The 20823-nt window shown below is 37.4% G+C and overlaps 2 protein-coding genes across 3 annotated transcripts; both read left to right on the top strand.

Annotated features, from left to right (window-relative positions):
• Nucleotides 1-6642: 6642 nt before the first annotated feature.
• Nucleotides 6643-11158, top strand: LOC113014312 (receptor-type tyrosine-protein phosphatase beta-like; the record flags this gene model as incomplete). Its single annotated transcript, XM_080305753.1, has 7 exons — nt 6643-6937; nt 7047-7292; nt 7785-8030; nt 8609-8854; nt 9587-9844; nt 9960-10190; nt 10814-11158. Coding segments are annotated over 7 exons (1788 nt in total), but the record flags the coding sequence as incomplete, so codon positions are not given.
• A 3827-nt stretch (nt 11159-14985) lies between these two features.
• LOC113013024 (stonustoxin subunit beta-like) lies at nt 14986-18039 on the top strand. 2 transcript variants are annotated; one of them, XM_026153572.2, is made up of 5 exons: nt 14986-15127; nt 16510-16542; nt 16682-16744; nt 16840-16982; nt 17197-18039. In XM_026153572.2, exons 1-5 carry the CDS (start codon nt 15079-15081, stop codon nt 17623-17625), a joined length of 717 nt encoding a protein of 238 aa, XP_026009357.1. In that variant the 5' UTR covers nt 14986-15078; the 3' UTR covers nt 17626-18039. The 2 variants fall into 2 exon arrangements, with proteins under 2 accessions (XP_026009357.1, XP_026009348.1); XM_026153563.2 differs by having other exon boundaries at nt 16679-16744.
• The last annotated feature ends 2784 nt before the right edge of the window (nt 18040-20823 follow it).

The following is a 20823-nucleotide window of genomic DNA, read 5'->3' as shown; positions in this document are numbered from 1 at the left end:
AACTGAGGGCTCTGCCTCCCATTCTACTTGTAAATAATATAGGAACAACAAGTAGGCCTGCAGTGCAAGAGCGAAGTGCTCTAATAGGGTGATATGGTACTACAAGGTTATTAAGATAAGATTGGGCCTGATTATTTAAGACCTTGTATTTCCTTGGAGGCCATCTTGTCTTGGTGGTAAAGAGGAAAACCGCCTCAAATGCAGCTCTTTTATAGGAAATGGGCTGGCAAGAGTAGGAGTTTGGTTGGTCAACCATTTGCAGAAATTTAGTCATTAGAGATGTGTAAAATGACCTTTAAAATATGTATTTTCATACATGACACGTCTACTTTCATTTTTGACAAGTGATTGATAATGTTAGGATTATTTGTGAAAACTAATCTTCTTTGTTTGTCCCTCTCTGGAAGGATTATGTCATGGGGCGGTTTGAACTGAGAAGGCGTGGTCTGAAAGGGTATAAAGGTGGACTTAGAGAAAAGAGAGAAAATCGTTTGGGAGTCAACACCTCTTTTAGTCCACACTCCAGTTGGTGGTGGTAATACACCATTTTGTTGTTTGCCAACTGCCAATAAAACTTAAAAGAAGAAGAAGAAGAAATGGATAGGCTGCCATTTTGGAAGTTTCTGTGTGTGGGTGTAAAAGACTGGCCAATAAACTCTGTTCCATCAAGTCAGAGTGATGTCTGCTGTTTTCCATTCCACACCTCTCTGTGATCCAAATATATAATATAATGGCAATGGCATCAAAATAATGCATAATGTTTGTTTGTGTCATGTCCAGTGCTGTAGCAGGCAGGATGGGGACCCAAACGCAGGACTCAACAAAGTAGGCAGCTTCACTGCTGTAGAAACAAACTCCAAAACAAACTCATGACCAGTGTTGGGACTAACGCGTTATTAACTCATTCACTGCCAGCCATTTTCAAATCAGGTAACTCCCCACTGCCAGGGTTTTTGAGCATTTTTACTCATTTTTGAAGAGCCACAGAAAACTGTGTGTTATGATCATATAAACGCTGAACCTACCAAAATGAAGAACAGACTCTCTTCTTTCATCCAAAAAAAAAGCTTGTTTCTACCATTTTCCATTCTTTAGTAATCAGCTGTAGAGGAGAGGTGGGTTCCACCAAAAATGCCTGTTTTGACCAAAAAAAGGGAGAAAACGAGCTTTTTGTGAAAAATACATTTCAAGCAGAAAAGTGCCTTTGACACTAATATTTCTTGCTCTGTGACACCTCTAACATATAAAATAGTTATTCACTTCTATAAAACAGAAATAACACTGAGAAAGGTTATGTTTTATCAAAACAATTTATTTACAAATATATGAAAAAATAAAATGTATTCTAGCCCCTCCCATTGAAAAACGTAATTGACGTCTATAGACGTCAATGGCAGTGAATGAGTTAAGTAACGCGTTACAGTAACTACGTTATTATTGTGGTAACGAGCACGGTAACTAGTTATTATGCCAAAACCAGGAACGCGTTACTCGTTACTGGGATTTAGATAGGCTCGTTATTCGTTACTTCGTGTGGTGGCTATCGCGGAGCTTCCACAGATTCAATAACATTAGCAAGTGGTGGAGGCCAGCAGGTGGATGAAGGAAAAGGGAGGTAAGAGGAGAGACCCGAAGCGGCCACTGGTCCGAGTGTCAGGTGAACTGAACTTCACGTAAGAAGTTATAACCTGCAGTCCATCTGGGTCAGATATGAACCAAGTTTAGGTGGAGTTTATTTTCGTTGTGCTGACTTTTTCTAGCTAGCATGACGGAGTTTACAGCTGGGTGGGTGCTATGTTACTGATGTTGAACTTTATTTTGTTCATAAGGTTAATTATTAGAGTTGCCAACCGTCCCGTAAAAAATGGAATCGTCTCTATTCAGAGAAAATATTACGCGTTTCTTATTGAGGTGAAAAGGAACAGTTTGTCCCGGACTTCAGCTAGAATGGAAAAAGACACAAAGCTGGAGTTTTTCTGCATCTTTACGCTGTCAGCTGCCTCTTCTCCTCTCATTCTCTCCCCCCTCTCCTGTTTCTACTTCAATCATGAAACTGATCAATGATCAGCTGATCGGCTTTTGTCTCTTGTTTACAGTGGGGCAAAAAAGTATTTAGTCAGCCACCGATTGTGCAAGTTCCCCCACCTAAAATGATGACAGAGGTCAGTAATTTGCACCAGAGGTACACTTCAACTGTGAGAGACAGAATGTGAAAAAAAAAAAAATCCATGAATCCACATGGTAGGATTTGTAAAGAATTTATTCGTAAATCAGGGTGGAAAATAAGTATTTGGTCAATAACAAAAATACAACTCAATACTTTGTAACATAACCTTTGTTGGCAATGACAGAGGTCAAACGTTTACTATAGGTCTTTACCAGGTTTGCACACACAGTAGCTGGTATTTTGGCCCAGTCCTCCATGCAGATCTTCTCGAGAGCAGTGATGTTTTGGGGCTGTCGCCGAGCAACACGGACTTTCAACTCCCGCCACAGATTTTCTATGGGGTTGAGGTCTGGAGACTGGCTAGGCCACTCCAGGACTTTCAAATGCTTCTTACGGAGCCACTCCTTTGTTGCCCGGGCGGTGTGTTTTGGATCATTGTCATGTTGGAAGACCCAGCCTCGTTTCATCTTCAAAGTTCTCACTGATGGAAGGAGGTTTTGGCTCAAAATCTCACGATACATGGCCCCATTCATTCTGTCCTTAACACGGATCAGTCGTCCTGTCCCCTTGGCAGAAAAACAGCCCCATAGCATGATGTTTCCACCCCCATGCTTCACAGTAGGTATGGTGTTCTTGGGATGCAACTCAGTATTCGTCTTCCTCCAAACACGACGAGTTGAGTTTATACCAAAAAGTTCTACTTTGGTTTCATCTGACCACATGACATTCTCCCAATCCTCTGCTGTATCATCCATGTGCTCTCTGGCAAACTTCAGACGGGCCTGGACATGCACTGGCTTCAGCAGCGGAACACGTCTGGCACTGCGGGATTTGATTCCCTGCCGTTGTAGTGTGTTACTGATGGTGACCTTTGTTACTTTGGTCCCAGCTCTCTGCAGGTCATTCACCTGCTTGCCTATTGTAGATTCACTCTTCCCAGTCTGGTGCAGGTCTACAATACTTTTCCTGGTGTCCTTCAAAAGCTCTTTGGTCTTGGCCATGGCGGAGTTTGGAGTCTGACTGTTTGAGGCTGTGGACAGGTGTCTTTTATACAGATGATGAGTTCAAACAGGTGCCATTCATACAGGTAACGAGTGGGGGACAGAAAAGCTTCTTACAGAAGACGTTACAGGTCTGTGAGAGCCAGAGATTTTCCATGTTTGAGGTGACCAAATACTTATTTTCCACCCTAATTTACGAATAAATTCTTTACAAATCCTACCATGTGAATTCATAGATTTTCTTTTCACATTCTGTCTCTCACAGTTGAAGTGTACCTCTGGTGCAAATTACTGACCTCTGTCATCATTTTAAGTGGGGGAACTTGCACAATCGGTGGCTGACTAAATACTTTTTTGCTCCACTGTATTTATCGCCCACTTTGCGCCAGAAAGAGGAAACCAGCGGATGTCGCGATAAACAACAGCAGCACTTTTAAGCTTGATCAGCTGTTGTTAGAATTTATTTAATATTAATTTCTAGTATCAGTTGATGTTGACTGGAGCCACAGCTGTAAACCTGCTGGTCATGATATCGGTTTGAATATGTGGTGAGAGGGAAACATGAAGATGAAACCAGGAGATGTCCTTACTGAATCATCAGAGCTGTGATGGAGAAACAGGTTTACCTTTTAGTTAACATGAATGAGTTGAAGGGAAGTTATGAACTGTTTCTGAGAGACAAATAACACCAGGATCCTTTTCTAAGTAGCTGACAGCTGGTAACTGTGCAGGGGCGGATCTAGCAAAGTGTTGCCAGGGGTCCATGTAGGGAATTAAAAGGGAAAGGGGGGCACAAGGAAATACTTTCTTATTCTCATTTAAAATGTCTCACTTTTAAAAAAATAATTATCTGAGTCTTACAACAAACAATTGATAGATTGATACATATATACCATCAGAACAGTGTACATCACTGTCACAACAGTGTTTATTTTCATTCAAAGGCTTTATGATTTTTCCTATAATGGCGGGCCGGTCTCTAGTCAAAATGCCCGGGACCATTTTTTTGTCCCAGTCCAGCCCTGTATGCAGCTCATCTGCAGTCTGGTGTTACCTACATCTTCCTATTCGGAAGGCAGAATTTCCGAGTTCTGAGTACAATCGAAAGCACCACGACTGCAGTTTTTGTGTTGGATGTAAAAAGCAGGCTAGGATAGAATCAGGCGTGGGATTTCTCTCGTGGAAATGTGCACATTATCTTTTCCTTTCAATTGGTAGGTGGCACAGTGCACTTGTGGCAAGTAAGCAAGCTAGAAGACTGGCAATCTTGCTGGGTATCCAGTTACGGAAGCAACACATTAACAAGAGAATTCTGAGTAAAACCAAAGTTACTTTCCCTAGTAACTAGTTACTCTGAAAGTAACGAGTAACTTGAAGTAACTGAGTTACTTTTGATAGAAGTAACTAGTAATGTAACTGAGTTAATAATTTAAAGTAACTTACCCAACACTGCTCATGACAACAAACATATACTGCTGGTGTGTAACATGTTCATGTTCAGAACTGAACATGCTACATACCAGACAAGGAACTATCAAAATAAAACAGAAAACATGAGACACAGACTGAAATGTGGACTTGACACTGGGACCGAGGACGACTAGGTATGAAAGAAAGAACACAGGGGAGAGGCACAGAAACACAACCTAAATTCTAGAAACTACAAAGAATAACTGAGAAACAAGACTATGACATGAATAACACTAAATCAAAGAATATGTAAAATAACACCCAGTAAAAACCCATTTTTATTTATATCTAAATACACAATCAGCATGAACTAGCAGTTACAGAAAATGTAAAGTGATTACCTTTAATAAACACATAAAACAGACAACTTGATTAATGTACCCTTGACAAGCAGCAGACAGTTAATAATGAAGAAATGGGCGGGGCAAAGGTCTCTGTATTTATGCGAGGCCCTAAAGGAGAAGCAGCTATTTACTTCACCACTTGCTAATATGGTTACAAGAGGAGCATAGTTAAGAATTACAGTCTGTGTTGGACAGTAACCACCCAGGTGCTGAGAAATCATTTGTGTTTTTGTCAAAATACCAACAGAGGTGAATGTGTAGTATGTGTGCCAGTTACGAGTCCTGAAGACGATGAAGCTTTTATCTCTTATCTCAGACCACTTGTTGCTCTGTGTCTTCCTGAGTCTACTTTGGGTAAGTTTTTTTTACCATTCACTTTGATGGTGATCAGATAGTGAAGCTCAGTGTAGGTTACCCTCGACAAAAGGAAACAGTGCAGTCAAAACCACAGTGAAGCCTAAATGCATGACATGCTTCATTATGTATTTGAAACACTATAGTTATGTTTTGTGAAATACTGGTTTGTACAGAAATACAAGAACAACAAAATCTTGTTAAACGGCATGAAAATTCTGGACTTTTCCAGATTTTGAAACATGAATTTATTCCTTCTTTGCGACACCGATCTGTTTCCTCTGAGAACAAAAAGAGCACGAAAGAAGAAAATTCAACAATATCTTAAACACTTACACGATACAGACTTAATGATTGAATCAAATCAGATGTGGAATTTTAAAGAGTGTGTCCGAGGAGAAATGTGTTAGATATTTCATAGGCCAGTAACTGTAAGTAACTGTAGCTATAATATACAATATAATAATACATATGATTTGCATTTTTAGTAAAAGCAAACACTTAATTAATAGATTTTTTGCCAGCTCTGTGAATTTTATGTTACAGATGTTGTTAGTTGTAGAAGCTGACACATAAAATGCTAAAATAATTTGACACTGACTTAATACTTAAACTCCCAGAGACCAGCCATTTGGCTTTTCTACCTATAAAACCCGGAGAGCTGCCAAATGGCTGGTAGGCTTTTAGCTAAGGTTTAGCTTCAGCCAAGTGTTTCCTGCACATTATTTTTTTTATTTTTAGTGAAAGTTTTTGTTCTTATAAAGCAGAATGCTCAGAGGATATCTCGAAGTATTACTGTTCACATAATGTTTATGACATAATGTAGATGTGAAATTAAAAGCAGCAAACATCGCTCTGTGACTCTGCCACAGACTCGTGTTAACTGGGTATTCAATGGTGATTTTTTTTTACAGATTTTAGATTCTGTATTTTTCACTCTTTTTCTGCTTTTAGGGCACAACTGACTCCAATACAACAATCACATCAACAGTGACGACGACAGTGACAGCAGGACAGAAAAGTACAGCAAAAACAACACAAAAATTTATTCCACTGGCTGAAACAAGTCCCACTCCACAAACTTCAACAGAACAAACAACATCTACAACAACAAAAGCCCGTAAGAATGAAACACTATACTTCGACTTTTGTTGGTTATCAGTAAAACTGAAGTGAATGTCATTCTGGGTTTTTATTGTGGTAAAAGGTGAACACCACTCTCAAATCATCACAGCTCCTGACGATGTAACAAAAAAGGAGTGAAAGCAGTATAGTCAGTGCTTCAGTTCTTGTTCTTTTTTAAACTTTTTTTGAACTACAACCACTGTGTGTCTTTTCTTTTTCCGCTCCAGATAATGTTGACAGAGTGGATGTGACCACACAAAATGAGAACAGTATAACTCTGACCTGGAACAAGGTTAACAACATCTCAACATACATACTGCAATATGGTAATATAACAGAAGATATTAATAAAACTGAAGAAGGACCCATAGTACATGTGGTCACTTTTCTGACTGCTGGGACAAACTACACATTCACTCTCTTCACCACGTCTGAGGGACTCAACAGCAGTGGATACAGATTCAGTGCTGTGACAGGTTAGTGAGCACTGAATAAAACATTCAGTCTAATTAAAACATAAACAAAATACAAGATGTTGTTGGGAACATTGTTTTAGTTTCTTTTGTGTGTGTTTTTCTATTCTAGCTCCTCGTAATGCTGAAGAATTCGAGGCCGTTGGTCAAAATGAGACCAGCATAACTCTGGAGTGGAAAACAGTCCTCAACATCGACAAATACATTCTTGCATTTAATGAAAGAGAGATCAACATTAGTAATTCTGAAAAAGAATACAGAGTGTTAAATTTGACCAGTGGAACCAGATACAATTTCACTCTCTTCACTGTGTTTGGAAATGTCAGAAGCAGTGGAGTAAACTGCATCGCAGTCACTGGTAAGATATATTTTCTCTAACATAGACAGATAAACCAGGATGGACCGGCTCATTAGTACTTGAAACTTTAGCTGATGGAGAGTTGTTGTTTTTTTTTAATCAAAGCCACTTTCCTCTGTTATCTTTAGCTCTACAAAGTGTTAATAATGTGACTGTGGTGCATCAAAATGAGATGAGTATACCACTGGAGTGGGACAAGGTTAACAACATCTCAACATACATACTGCAATATGGTAATATAACAGAAGATATTAATAAAACTGAAGAAGGACCCATAGTACATGTGGTCACTTCTCTGACTGCTGGGACAAACTACACATTCACTCTCTTCACCACGTCTGATGGACTCAACAGCAGTGGATACAGATTCAGTGCTGTGACAGGTTAGTGAGCACTGAATAAAACATTCAGTCTAATTAAAACATAAACAAAATACAAGATGTTGTTGGGAACATTGTTTTAGTTTCTTTTGTGTGTGTTTTTCTATTCTAGCTCCTCGTAATGCTGAAGAATTCGAGGCCGTTGGTCAAAATGAGACCAGCATAAAGCTGCAATGGAAAACAGTCCCCAACAGTGACAGTTATATTCTTTTGTTTAATGAAAGACAGATCAGCATTAGTAATTCTGAAAAAGAATACAGAGTGTTAAATTTGACCAGTGGAACCAGATACACTTTCACTCTCCTCACTGTGTTTAAAAATGTCAAGAGCACTGGAGTAAACTGCATCGCAGTCACTGGTAAGATATATTTTCTCTAACATAGACAGATAAACCAGGATGGACCGGCTCATTAGTACTTGAAACTTTAGCTGATGGAGAGTTGTTGTTTTTTTTTAATCAAAGCCACTTTCCTCTGTTATCTTTAGCTCTACAAAGTGTTAATAATGTGACTGTGGTGCATCAAAATGAGATGAGTATACCACTGGAGTGGAACAAGGTTAAAAACATCCCAGAATACATCCTACAGAATAATAACATAAACATTTGCTAAATTTTCCAAATTGAATATGTCAAATACTAACCCGACCTATAATCCTAGACTGCTTACTGCTAACCTGGTGGAGGTTAACAGATTAAAAACATCTAAAACAGTCATAGTCCTTTAAAATGTTCCACAGTTGATGCTCCTCTACAACATGAACAAGAGCAGAGCTCTATAATGATGTTTAAGGTTTCTCAGAAACAGAAGAGTGTAGCTCACCTAATATTTTTCAAAAGGACCGATAAAAATACTGAAACTGAAGCCTCGCTCCATGTTTCTGTTTCTGCCAGAAAATGTTGTTACAGTTTCTTCTTTGTACGTTTTTCTATTCTAGCTCCTCGTTATGCTGACGACTTTAAGAAAAATGGACAAAATGAGACCAGCATAACTCTGGAGTGGAAAACAGTCCCCAACATCGACAAATACATTCTTGCATTTAATGAAAGAGAGATCAACATTAGTAATTCTGAAAAAGAATACAGAGTGTTAAATTTGACCAGTGGAACCAGATACAATTTCACTCTCTTCACTGTGTTTGATAATGTCAGAAGCAGTGGAGTAAACTGCATCGCAGTCACTGGTGAGATGTAATTTCTCTATATTTTCTCATTTTTTTGGGGAACATGCTTATATACTAGCTTCTCGTAACATAAACATTTGTTAAATTTTCCTATTTTTTGTCTGATGTACATTTACAACATTAGACAGGGGACATTAGAATTTGAAATTTAACTTTTATACTTTCTAAAGGCTTAGGAAACATCAATGGTTACTTAAGGATGAAACATTGTGAATCAGACTTTGTAAAATTGTCTTTATTTCATCTTTAGCTCCTGATATAATATATTTAAATGGACAATATAAGTCCAAGTCGATATTCTATATTTTCCTTCTGGCCTGCAGTGCCATTTATTCATCCTGGCTCCACCCACCAACCATAACTCTGTGAAGAAGGAAGTGTGCATCTAACCCTGATGATAGGCTTGTGCTTGTGATAGAGCAGCAAATATGGATAATGTGCTCTTAGCGAGCAGCATGCTTAATTATTATATTTTATACAATAATTATCTAATTATTATATTATTAGTACACACTATTTATTTATTTAATTTTGACTGATCTGATCACCTGATTGGAAAACATACATTGATGCTGAGCCATTTAGCTCACACACCTACTCAGACTTAAGTATGTAAAAGCTTGTGATAACTGAACTAGCTCTATACTCCTGTATGTTACACAGTCACATGTAGCTATTTCATTTTAAAAGAAAAAGATGAACAAATTCCACTTCTGAGTTTTGTTTTTTCAGTTCCACCAGTGGTGCCTTGGGTCAGTGTGACTGAACGATTTGCTAACAGCATAACTCTAGAGTGGGAGAACATGAATAAAGCCTGGCAATACGAGCTTCAAATCAATGGTGGTGTGTCAGATAGTGTGTCAGACGTCTCCTCAGATACAATCAGAAAAGTAGTGACATCTCTTCAGCCTGGATCACAGTATGATTTCAGCTTAACCACAGTGTTCGCTGGACTCAGGAGCACTCCTTATACGAATTTCACAGTAACAGGTAAAAAAAATTATCTCTGTTAGACTTTTATAACTTTTTCTTGTCTCTTTTCAATGAGTTGTGTAAAAAAGAAGAAGCAGGTTCATGCATATAACTGTTTTCTCCTCTATTTCAGCCATCGACTGTGCCAGTGCAGACTGGAAAGTTACCAACTCATCAATCAAAGCAAAGATTGAAGGCTTGTTCTCGACCGGAAGCGCCTATAATGGATCTAACGTTCATGTCAGTGATGGACGTGAAAATGTGTCGTTTACTGGACTTTACCCTGGTGCCACCTATAACATCTCTCTTGTCTATGAAAAGTCTTCCAGAGTTTTCCTGCAGTGTGAACACAAATTAACAATTCGTGAGTACAACAGAAACCATTTGAAGGACTAGCATATTTTTAATCTGTAAATTAGTTTTTAAGATCTTAAAGTATTCACTCATATTGGTTACAGAAAGGTTATCTGTGAATTTATTTAATTTAATTTTTAATTTTTAGTTTTCACCCTTGCATTCAATTTTTAATCTTAAAAAGGTTTATTGCAGAAAAATAATTTTGTTAACATACCTACATACCACAGGTTAACACAGTTACATAATATGATTCAGTATTAATATATGAGCTTTAACTAACTATCATTTTATTACTAACTGAAGAATTCATTCTGATGAATTAGCTCAAGAAATTAAAAAGGTTAAAACAGAAAATGAGTAATTCTTTCAATATCTAATGTGTCAATGTTGAGGTCTTTATTTTTAGTTTTTATATGAAAATTCCAAAAATATAATAAACTTTATAAACTGTAGAGTACTGCTTTGAATTAAAAGTAAAACAAATAATCTTTCTATTTGAGAACAAATTTTAAAATGATGCACTTTTCATAGACTCTGTTTTATAGTATAAAAAGTTTAATTATACTCACTGTAAGTCATATATTTTCTGCTTTAGTTGTGACTGTAAAACCTTTTTCTTGTTTTACTCAGTTCCTCCTAATCTAAATGCTCACTGTGAGTACTGGGCAGCTGGATACTCTGTTCTTATTAAATGGACAGTTCCAGAGGGCGAGTGGACCAATGCGGAGGTGAATGTGGCTGGAAAGACTCACACAGTAGCTAGTCCTGAAACTGAGATCATAATCGATGGATTCCAACCTGCCAAAAAATATAAGGTGTCTGTAATTTCACTGTCTGGGGTGAGGAGTTCTGAACCGCATGTGTTTTACTGCCAAACTGATCCAAGGGGTGAGTAAAAGTAACTACATTACCATGTTACTGCTTGTAATCATAACAACATACAGTATTTTCAACTTTGACTTGATTACAAATCGTTTCATTTCACTCAAGTTTAAAAATAAACCTCTACATTTTTTAACTTCGTTGTATTTTAATAATGCTTTTGCTCCCTTTAGAAGTTAATTTACTTGAGTTATCTTCGTCTAATATGAAATGTGTGATCTGAAAAACCTCATTTTAACAAATATGCAAAAAGCTTAGAAGTCATAAAGAGAGCACTGTATACTGTCCCTAAATGCCATTTCATTGACACAGCTATTAAATTTGACAAAACATAAATAGTCTGTCTCAATGCTACAACACAAAACATCCCTAATTTAAATTTAACTGGCGCCCACTCAGGTTCATTTGTGCTGAGACTCTTCCGCCATCTAGTGGTCTTCAGTCCTTACTGCTTTTCTACTGGTCTGCTTCTGTCTATCTACTGGAGCAGGAAGATGACAAACAATCCAGCTGTCTCCATGGAGATGACCAAGTGTGATGGAGGAGGAGATGAATTATATGAAGACTATGACAATGTCACAGTGCTTGGCACCGAGCATGACTTCTAAGCAGAAGAGACCAGTTATGTACTTGGTTAGTTTAAAAACTAGATAAAAAATATTCTACTAAGTACTCTAAGTACTCAATTTAGATTAAAAAGTACTCATTTTTAGGCAAGAAAAGTACTAGTTTCATATGGCGAAAGTATTGTTTTAGTTTAGTTTAGTTTAGTTTAGTTTAGTTTAGTTTAGTTTAGTTTAGTTTAGTGCGCTCTCTGCCCTGTCTTAGAAACCACACTTTTTCCCGTGGAGGAAATGTAATCTGAGGAGCTGTCCTGTCAGCACTTAGCTTTGGCACAAATTGATGCAGAAGACACTGCCAGTGCCAAAGTGCCTTTTGACTTTGCTTCATGTGATCTGTGTGTGTTTGTGACCGCTTAGGCTTTCTCTGAGGAGAATCTGTGAATTGCTTTGTTGACCGGTCTCTGCTGTGTTTGTTCCTGTGTTAGTTAGTAGTAGCAGCCCGGCACTTACTTTAAGATTCATCTTTAATAAAAACCTTTTGTTTTTGCTCGTGATTGTGTCTCACTGTCTCCTTTTTTAGACAATTGTGTTACTTCTCCACATAACCCTCAGTGTTGCAAATTTCATGATACTTCCCATGTCCTCTGTTTGCATCTATCACCTTCTGAGCCTTGTTCAAACACTGCATGTTGATAGATTTAAAAAAGAAAAATTTAGAAGCATTAGAATGAATGTCCTGTGATCAGTAAGATGGGAATGTTACTGTAAAAGTTCACCCTGTGTTCAAAGAGGGGGAAAAAAATTGCAATCGAAGCAGTTAAAAAGAATGCGCTCTCTCATGTTCAAGAAATCTGTTTAACCATGTAACATTAATATGATGAAAAACTTGTTCCAAATCGGCTCTATAGGAGTTTACTTTTATGTAATATTGTTATAAAACCCCTGATGTCTTCAAATGATCCAAAATTTTAGTTTGTAGTGTTTGCTTTTATTTTTAAAGACTAATCTATGGTGCAAAAATATGTCCATCCAAGCCGAACAACTGCTGAACATCTGGCTGTATTGCAGAGGAGCTATTACAGTTTCCAGATTTGTTGGGATATGTTGTTCCTAATGACAACCAGTAGGGGGAGACAGAGACAGCTTTTCCTTACCCACAAATAAAGCATGGTCCACATTTCTATTTGACAGTTTATAGTAGGAGTCACAATGGCACAGTATCAGCAGTAAAAGAAGATATATTTAATTAAGTTATTTTGTTGGTTTTACTACTACTACTAATAATAATAATAATAATGCTCAGATTATGACTTCAGTTAGACTTCATACAGATCCCCGTGCAGTTTATCCATGAAAATTCTCAGTGCAATCCTGTAATTACTGATCCTTATTCCAGTGTTATGAACATATGTCAGCACTAAGTTTGGGTCCATACCTTCTGCCTAATTTACCGCCTATCATATCTATGTGCTCGCGTGCAGCCTTGTTCATTACTTCTCAGGATCTGCTTTCATGTCACCCGTCTAATCCTCTAACTAACTCCCCTGCTTCCTGTTAACAAGGTAAGGTTAAGAGTGAAGAGGTCAGGGCAGCTGAGGTACAGTTTGAACAGTTCATCTGACACTGATGGATTAACGTTCCCAGGAGAGTATAGAGAAGGGGAAAATCTCCTGGAACGAGAAGAACGTTAATGACATGCAGTGGTTGCAGCACTGAAGGACAAGATTGAGGAAGGGACCAGAGAACCCTATAGAGGCCCACAGTGTTAGTGACACTACATACTGATTGTCATGGTCCGGGTGAGTGCCGGGTTTTTCCAGAGTCCACGTTTCCACCTCTAAGCTGAGTTGCTTTGATTTGTTTTGTTTTTTTGTTGTTTTTTTTACATAATAGAGATATAATTAATACCATCATGTTCATTAATGTGCTCATCCTGTCCAGAACAGAGGGGGCCTATTAGAGATGGAGATGGATAAAAAGATAAATCTGGTTTATTTGGTTTCATTTGAAGTGGAACCAGATTCCACTGTTGTTTTAAAAACATTACTTTAAAGTAAACACATTTTTCTTTATTCCTTTATTACTAGTTTTATATAGAACTTGTGTTCCCATTTTATATACTGTTTTTGGTAGATTTTTGGTCTTTTCCCACTAAGCAACATTAATAAAACATACTTATATTTATTTATTTAAAAGTTTCAAATGATCAATGCATTTGGTTTATTATCATCATGTGATTGATGAAACAAAGTATTTCAGACACAGATGTAAACACTTGGGCACTCTGGGACACTTCTGACACCACAGTGCATGGCATGCACGGCATGTACTATTTAATGTCAGCACTGCAATCAGCGCTTCAGTGAGTCATCTGCTTGCACATGCAGGAACACAAGAATCATGTGGCAGCCTTGACATGAGGTTTGGCAGGTTGCCGGAAACAGTAAACACCTCAGTCTACCGTGGAGAGCAGAGAGATGATCACAAGAACGGGTTTACAATCAGCGACATGCTTTTTTCTTTTAACCCGACCTGTTCACATTGAGGCATCTGTAATGGTGAACGGTTTATGAGGAAGTGATGTGGGGCATGAGCACAGCTGAGCCTGGTACGATGAACCAAGGAACCTCCACTCAGGCAACTCCCTGTCGCAGTATTTGGGTCACACTTAGTCACATTAAATCCGGTTTTCAGGATTAAAACTTGAACTTGAACTAGTTTTGCATGTGTGCTGATATGTACAGTGATATGGATGTTGCATAGCAATCGTAAATGCATTTTAAAAAGTGAAAACAAAAAGAATCTATCCTCTTTTCAGGTTGCATTAGTATTTTAAGTAACAGAATTTTAAGAACATTTTACCATAGTAACAACCTTCGTAATGATAATAATTTAAAACAGTTAAATTCATATCTAAAGCTACTTGTAACTGAATTTATTAGTTTTTTATTATTATTTGTATTGCTGTAAGGACATAAAGTATCATATCTAAAAGCTAAAGTTGTTTTTTTTAGATTGGTACTTAGAATTTGTATGTGTGTGCGTTTGCATAGCTTTGCTCCCACATACATCCACCATAAGTACATCAGCACTGTCAGTGGGCAATGTACAGAGATCACTGGAGGTGATGTAGAGAGAATAGGGTGGGGTTTACTTGGTAAAAGGGGCGTCCTAGAGACGCCGAAGAATCCTTCTATACTTTAAAAGGAAAACATACATACACAGCTCTCATTACAAACCTCCTGCCTCCCCTTCTTTTCTATTGGTAACTTTTATCTCTTATGTCACCACCAATGATGATTCCTTCATCTCTGTCCTGCACCAAAGGTATATAAGCACTGCATTAAGTTGTCACATAGTCCAGTCAACGAATACTCTTCATCCTCAGTGAGACCAGCCACATCAGGTCGAGATAGACTCAAGCTACTCAAATAGCAAGCTGGTATCAAGATGCCTAACACCAACAGAATCATTTCGGAGACGAGGAAGGCAGAAAAAGGTGATTTTTTAAATATATTTTATCTAAAGATATATAACTTTTTTTTCCTTTCCTTTTTCCAGCATGTACATACTACAGTGATATGCTTTAAATGTACTCACTGAGGTGAACCAAACTGCATTTTCAGCAGTGAAGTGTTTTTCATCCTAACAGTTGACCAGAGTTTGTCTGTATAAAAATGTCTTTAAAAAAACCTATATTTATTTACAATACTTTCACATTTCTGCTTGTTGTTGATGGGTTTATAATGGTATTATTCCCTGGGAGCAATGGTTTAAAAACAAAAAGCATCATCTGCCTGAACCAGATGTAACCCATGGGAATGCATTTATGTATTATACTGTAAGTTACAAGAACAGCTTCGAAAATGGTCACATGTTTTCAGCCTCCACTGAACAGATACTGTCTTTACAAATAGTGTCTTTGCAGATCTTATCATAGCTTATAACTTGTCTGTACTCATCTTAACTAATGCAAAACAAAAGTCAAAGGGTCGACAGAAACACAGTAAATGAATCAGTACTATAATTTAGAAAAAGCCAAAAAGAATACATGTATTACAATTCCAGGTATCATCTACTGTTTTTTGTCTAGTCTGTTTTCTGTCACCACAATTTTCAGATATATTGCAGCAGATATTTTAAACCATTTAGATATGAGCAGCTACATGTTTGTAGATTAATATTCTGAGATGATGCGTGTTGATATAAATACATCCCATTACTTTTGTTTTTGAAGGTTCATATCTTAATGCAGTGAAGATTAAGTGACCTTACCAAAACACTGAGACTGCATCCTTATGCGTGACAGCAAAATATCACTTTCATATCTGGCTTAAGTGCCTGTTATGCAACAATTAATCAGTTAGAAATTAAGAGGGAAGTGATTTTGCTAAGATCAGCCTTCTGCATTATTAATTTTAGGGATGCCCATGTTGCATGTGTTGCAATCCATTATCTTCACATTAACTCTGACTTTAATTCAGCTAGGTGTGACTTGACACTTGGATGACTTTCCTATGATCTTGTGGCAATAAGCTAGCTTAGGATCTAGATCCCCAACTTATCTGATTTGCACAGACAGATCATGTCACTCTTCTCATCTCATAATCTGCTTTGAGCTTCACGCTGCACTCTAGTGTGACTGAAGCCAACCCCAACAGCATCTGAGATGTCTTGGTCATTCCAACTGCCTGGCATGAATCCACCACTGACTCTGGAAAGCATGCAATCTCTGATGTGATGATCTGACAAAGGCAGATGCTTTTCTAAGTATACCCAGTTTTCCTGTGGTTCACTTCATCACCGCTTGAGATGCACCTGTCACCTAATATTTATACCAGTTAAGAATATTGATGTTAATAAAGGTTTCTTTGGTTTCAGGAAAAAAGGCCAAAGTGGTAAAAACGCCCACAGGTAAGACTTGAATCCTACCACAGGTTGGATTATCTTTTTGATTTTCTTTTTTAAATCATGCCTTCTTTAAAGGCTGGCCCCACTATGGTTCATCTAACGTTTAGTATCTCCTGATATTTATTGTTATTTTACTCAGCAGAGAAGATCCCAGGGTATGAGACAAATATCCCTGAACCCAAATGTAGAGCTGATCTTATCAAATGTAAGTTTGATTGTGCAGTTTTGTTTTTTTATAATTCTTTCCAAGCACCATTTGTTAAGTTATTGTTTATTATTATTTATTTTTTGCTTTGTCAGATTGGATTAACTTGTCTCTGGATGACAAAACAGCCAATAAAATGCTGTGGATCACAGAAGGTGGTGCCAAAGTGGCCAGAATGACTGATAACCTCACGTGTCCTGTCTTGGACAGACCAGAGCGATATGAGTACGCTCCACAGGTAGAGTATGAGGATGCATTTAGCCAGAAATGGCATACATTACAAATGTATTTTCTGCTCATTTTAAATGTTTACAATGGTGTAAAATTAGATGTGCTTGGAAACAGTATGTACCCCAAGTTTATTTCAAACCTGAACCTACTGGTGTTGTATTTCCAAAAGGAGAAAGCAATGCTGCTTGTATTATAGTGACATTATCACCTCTGTGCATAAGGTTCTTTGCAAAGAGGGAATCCTGGGAAGCCGAGGCTACTGGGAAATGGAGTATTCTGGATGGGTTGTGATTGGAGTCGCATACGAAGGAGCTGGAAGAAGGAACAAGGATGGGCCCTGTGGCCTGGGAGAAAACGAGGAGTCCTGGGGTCTCGGCTGGAGTGGTTCCAGCTATCATGCCTGGCACAACGGTCGCATTACACAGATTGTGGAGCTTCCCAGGTGCTCCACAATAGGTGTATATGTTGACCAGCCTGTTGGTGTCATTGATTTTTATGCTGTGGAGGATGTGATTGAGGGAGGAGAACGCAATGGGAAAAAGGAGGTTAAACTTTTGAAGCAGTTTAAGAGCTCCTTAAAGGAGAAAATGATGCCAGGTTTATGGGTAGGAACAAACTCTGACTGTGTAATCAAAAAGAAGGAGGAATAAAGGAGTGGAAGCATAGAGGCAGATTATAATCATATCTAAAATTGAGTGGAGCTGAACTCTTGTTGGGTGAGGAGTGAAGTAGCTGTTATCCTATTGCAATAAAGCTGCAATAAGGCTGTTTTATATTTTACCAAAACACTACAGTATCTCTGAGGAAAACAGAAAACATTTTAATCAAGGGAGCAAAGTGCAATTAGAAGATATTCAGAAAGGAGTCACCTTCTGAATGTTGTCCACACTGTTGGATTTTTCTGAAAACACAGGACCACTCAAGGTTTATACTAATATATATGTGTGTATTTGTATTTCTCTATTGTTATTGTTTGCTAAGAATGTATATTTAGTTAGACATAAGTGTATGTAAAATGTTAAATATGAAAAAATGTTAATCAAAAATAAAGTATGGAAAAAGGAGACTTTTTTTCTTTTTTTTGCTAATGTGAATGTTGCTATAGTATGAAGACAGCAAAAATATGCAAAAAAACAAAAACAAAAAGTAGGGACAGAATCAGGATTTAAGCAGTACAGTAGTACACTCACAAGGTGCATGTTAGACTCATTGTAAAATCAGACCAAGTCCCAAATCTAATTGTGATTCCCCAGAGTGCTGCTATGGAAATTACATAAGGCTGGTGTCTAACTGTGTAGTAGGTGTAAAATTTCAATTGGCATAAATGAAATATAAATAAATAAAATCCAAAAGGGATATTGCAACAGAATTAAAATGATGAATCTAAATATTTGAATTAAAGCTTATTTTCTTACCTGGCAGAAAGACTTTCTCTTTATTCCTATTATCTAATATAATCGGTATAATTTAAATTAATTAAACATGCAGCATATTCAAATTTGGATAAATTCGGGATTACATACAATTCATCTTTTTGAGATTTGTTTTTGGTTCTATACTGAAAATGAAATTAATTGCACGTTTTCTGTCTGTGGTCAATGTCTGAAGCTTTTTAAGTAGTTAAAATAAAGTCGTATGCACAGTGTTAAGTTTGCGCAACATAAAACTCCTTCAGTGTTGTTCAGTAAAGAAGACTGACTAGAAACTGCTTCCCTGGAGTTTAAAGGGGCTCACTTTGACATGTGAGATGCTCCAGCTCGAACATTAGTTTCTGTCTTTGACAGCTTGACCTTACCTCCCACTGCTTTCAAAACTAAAGCATCAGCTTAATAGGAACTAAAAGTGGCACTCATTTAACTGTTATCCTGCCCACAAGGCACCCACAGACGTCAGTGGTATATCAGCTAAATATGCTGCAATTTTTTTAATGTAATGTAATATTTAGACAGAGATACTGACCCCTTGGAAGACCCCAGTTGGATGTTAGACATATTGATATAGATTTAACAAGTGCCAAGAAAAGCCCCAGTAAGCAATGCATTCAAGTCAATCAGGTATTTGACACACTTAAACTGTTGTCATTGCTTCTGCATACTGTACATACAATGACAGTCATGTCAGCGTTGAGACAGCAGAGGACATTACCCTTCCAGAAGCAGGTCAGTAGAAATCTCACTCTTCAAAGGGGGTCAAAATGAAGTCACGTGTAGTCAAATCAATGCTTTCTGTACTTTATCCATTTACTTATTCTTAATTAGTAATACTCAAAAACTGCACCTCTAGCTTTAGGCAGTTAAACACCAACTAAATTGAGCTTAGCTTAGTTTATTTAGGCTATTTCAGTGTGATTCTTGTGATGAGTATATATAAGAATTTACAGCCAGTACAGTTAAACCGATATGACAGGTACAAACATCCATCATTGACCAAAGAAAATGAAACCGGAGACTTGGATCCAAGAGTAATAAAACCCACGGTGTCACCTCACTGCGTGTTTTGGATGTGTATATGTGATCATATGATAGGTATGAGAGTTGGAAGAGTGGAAACTCTCTGCTGGTGTAATGAGCAAAGTGATATATGCTATAAAGCAAATGGCACATATGGTCACACATATAGCATGGCATAAGGAGGATGCAGGGTGAGGGTGGGAGGAATGACCAGCAATCCCTGCTGTTGTGTGAACATGCTTTGCAAACAATACAGACAGAATTTAAAATATCCCTTTAAATATTTTTGAATTGAATGTTAGAACGTTTTATGTATCTTCCCGTAGGAGCGTGATATGATGAGAGTTGGATTTTCTCCAATGTCCTGTTTTCAAACACTCTCCGAGCTTTTTGTGTGCAGCAGATAGAACCAGTTACTGACCAGTACTAAGTTCTGTTTGTTCCAGTGTGCTTCCACAATATTATTCCTTCATGGTTCCGCACCACCTGATCGACAGCAGAAGCTACTCAAGCATTACTGTGATGAAGTTATACTGGTTCCAAAAGATTTGTTGTCACGTATCTACTAGCCCACATTCACACTATCTGCAGTCTAACATGGACTGATAGGGTCACCAGTTTCATGTTGCTCTTTCGCTCCATGTTATCTATACATAACACTTTACACTGTTGTCATGCTCTGCTGCTGGACAAATGTTTCACATGTATACTTTTCTGGTTGCAAGTAGCAATTGTGGCTTTTCTTTTCCAATTGTGGCTGTACTACTCTCTATTTACTATTAAAACATACAATAATAAAGTATTTTAACATGAAGCTAATCAATGTATTTTTTAAACATATTTTTATTTATCATATATGCCCATAATGAAAAGTGCCCTCAGCAGAAACAGTGATGGACGAAATTATTAAACAGCACCACCTGCTGGATCGTACTTGTCAGTACACCACAACAGAAAACCAAACCACGTGCACACAAAAATTGATTTCTCTTTTTTGGATCTTTCGTTTTTGTATGGAACATATGGAACATCACAAAACATGTTAAAGTGCTATTGTGTGTACTTTTTTTCTCTAGAAAATTAATCATGAATGTTGTTTAAGGGAATATGGGGAAAATTATGTTCTATGTTATCACTTGTCACATAGTGTAGATCACGAACTTTAACTATTTTACCTATTACTTCGCAACACAATACTTACAATGAATAACAAATTATTATCTAGAAAAATTGTTTTCATAGTAGGAACTAATTCAAAATGACCTTAAACCTTATTGTAGATTGTAGATAATCTATGTGTGTATTATGCGAGATCTACATTATTAGGAAAAGTCTAATCAATTGAAAATTAAATAAATAATTAATTAACAACAAATTAAATAAATAATTAACACGGTA

This window comes from Astatotilapia calliptera, chromosome 8 (genome assembly GCF_964374335.1).
Source record: "Astatotilapia calliptera chromosome 8, fAstCal68.1, whole genome shotgun sequence".
Lineage (NCBI taxonomy): Eukaryota > Metazoa > Chordata > Actinopteri > Cichliformes > Cichlidae > Astatotilapia > Astatotilapia calliptera.
This window is presented reverse-complemented; position numbering and strand designations above follow the sequence as displayed.

Coding starts and splice junctions, on each gene's coding strand:
- LOC113013024 (XM_026153563.2), top strand. CDS start 15,079: ATGCCTAACACCAACAGAATCATTTCGGAGACGAGGAAGGCAGAAAAA. Junction 16,543..16,678: donor AGTGGTAAAAACGCCCACAG/GTAAGACTTGAA, acceptor TATTTTACTCAG/CAGAGAAGATCCCAGGGTAT. Junction 16,745..16,839: donor TAGAGCTGATCTTATCAAAT/GTAAGTTTGATT, acceptor TTGCTTTGTCAG/ATTGGATTAACTTGTCTCTG.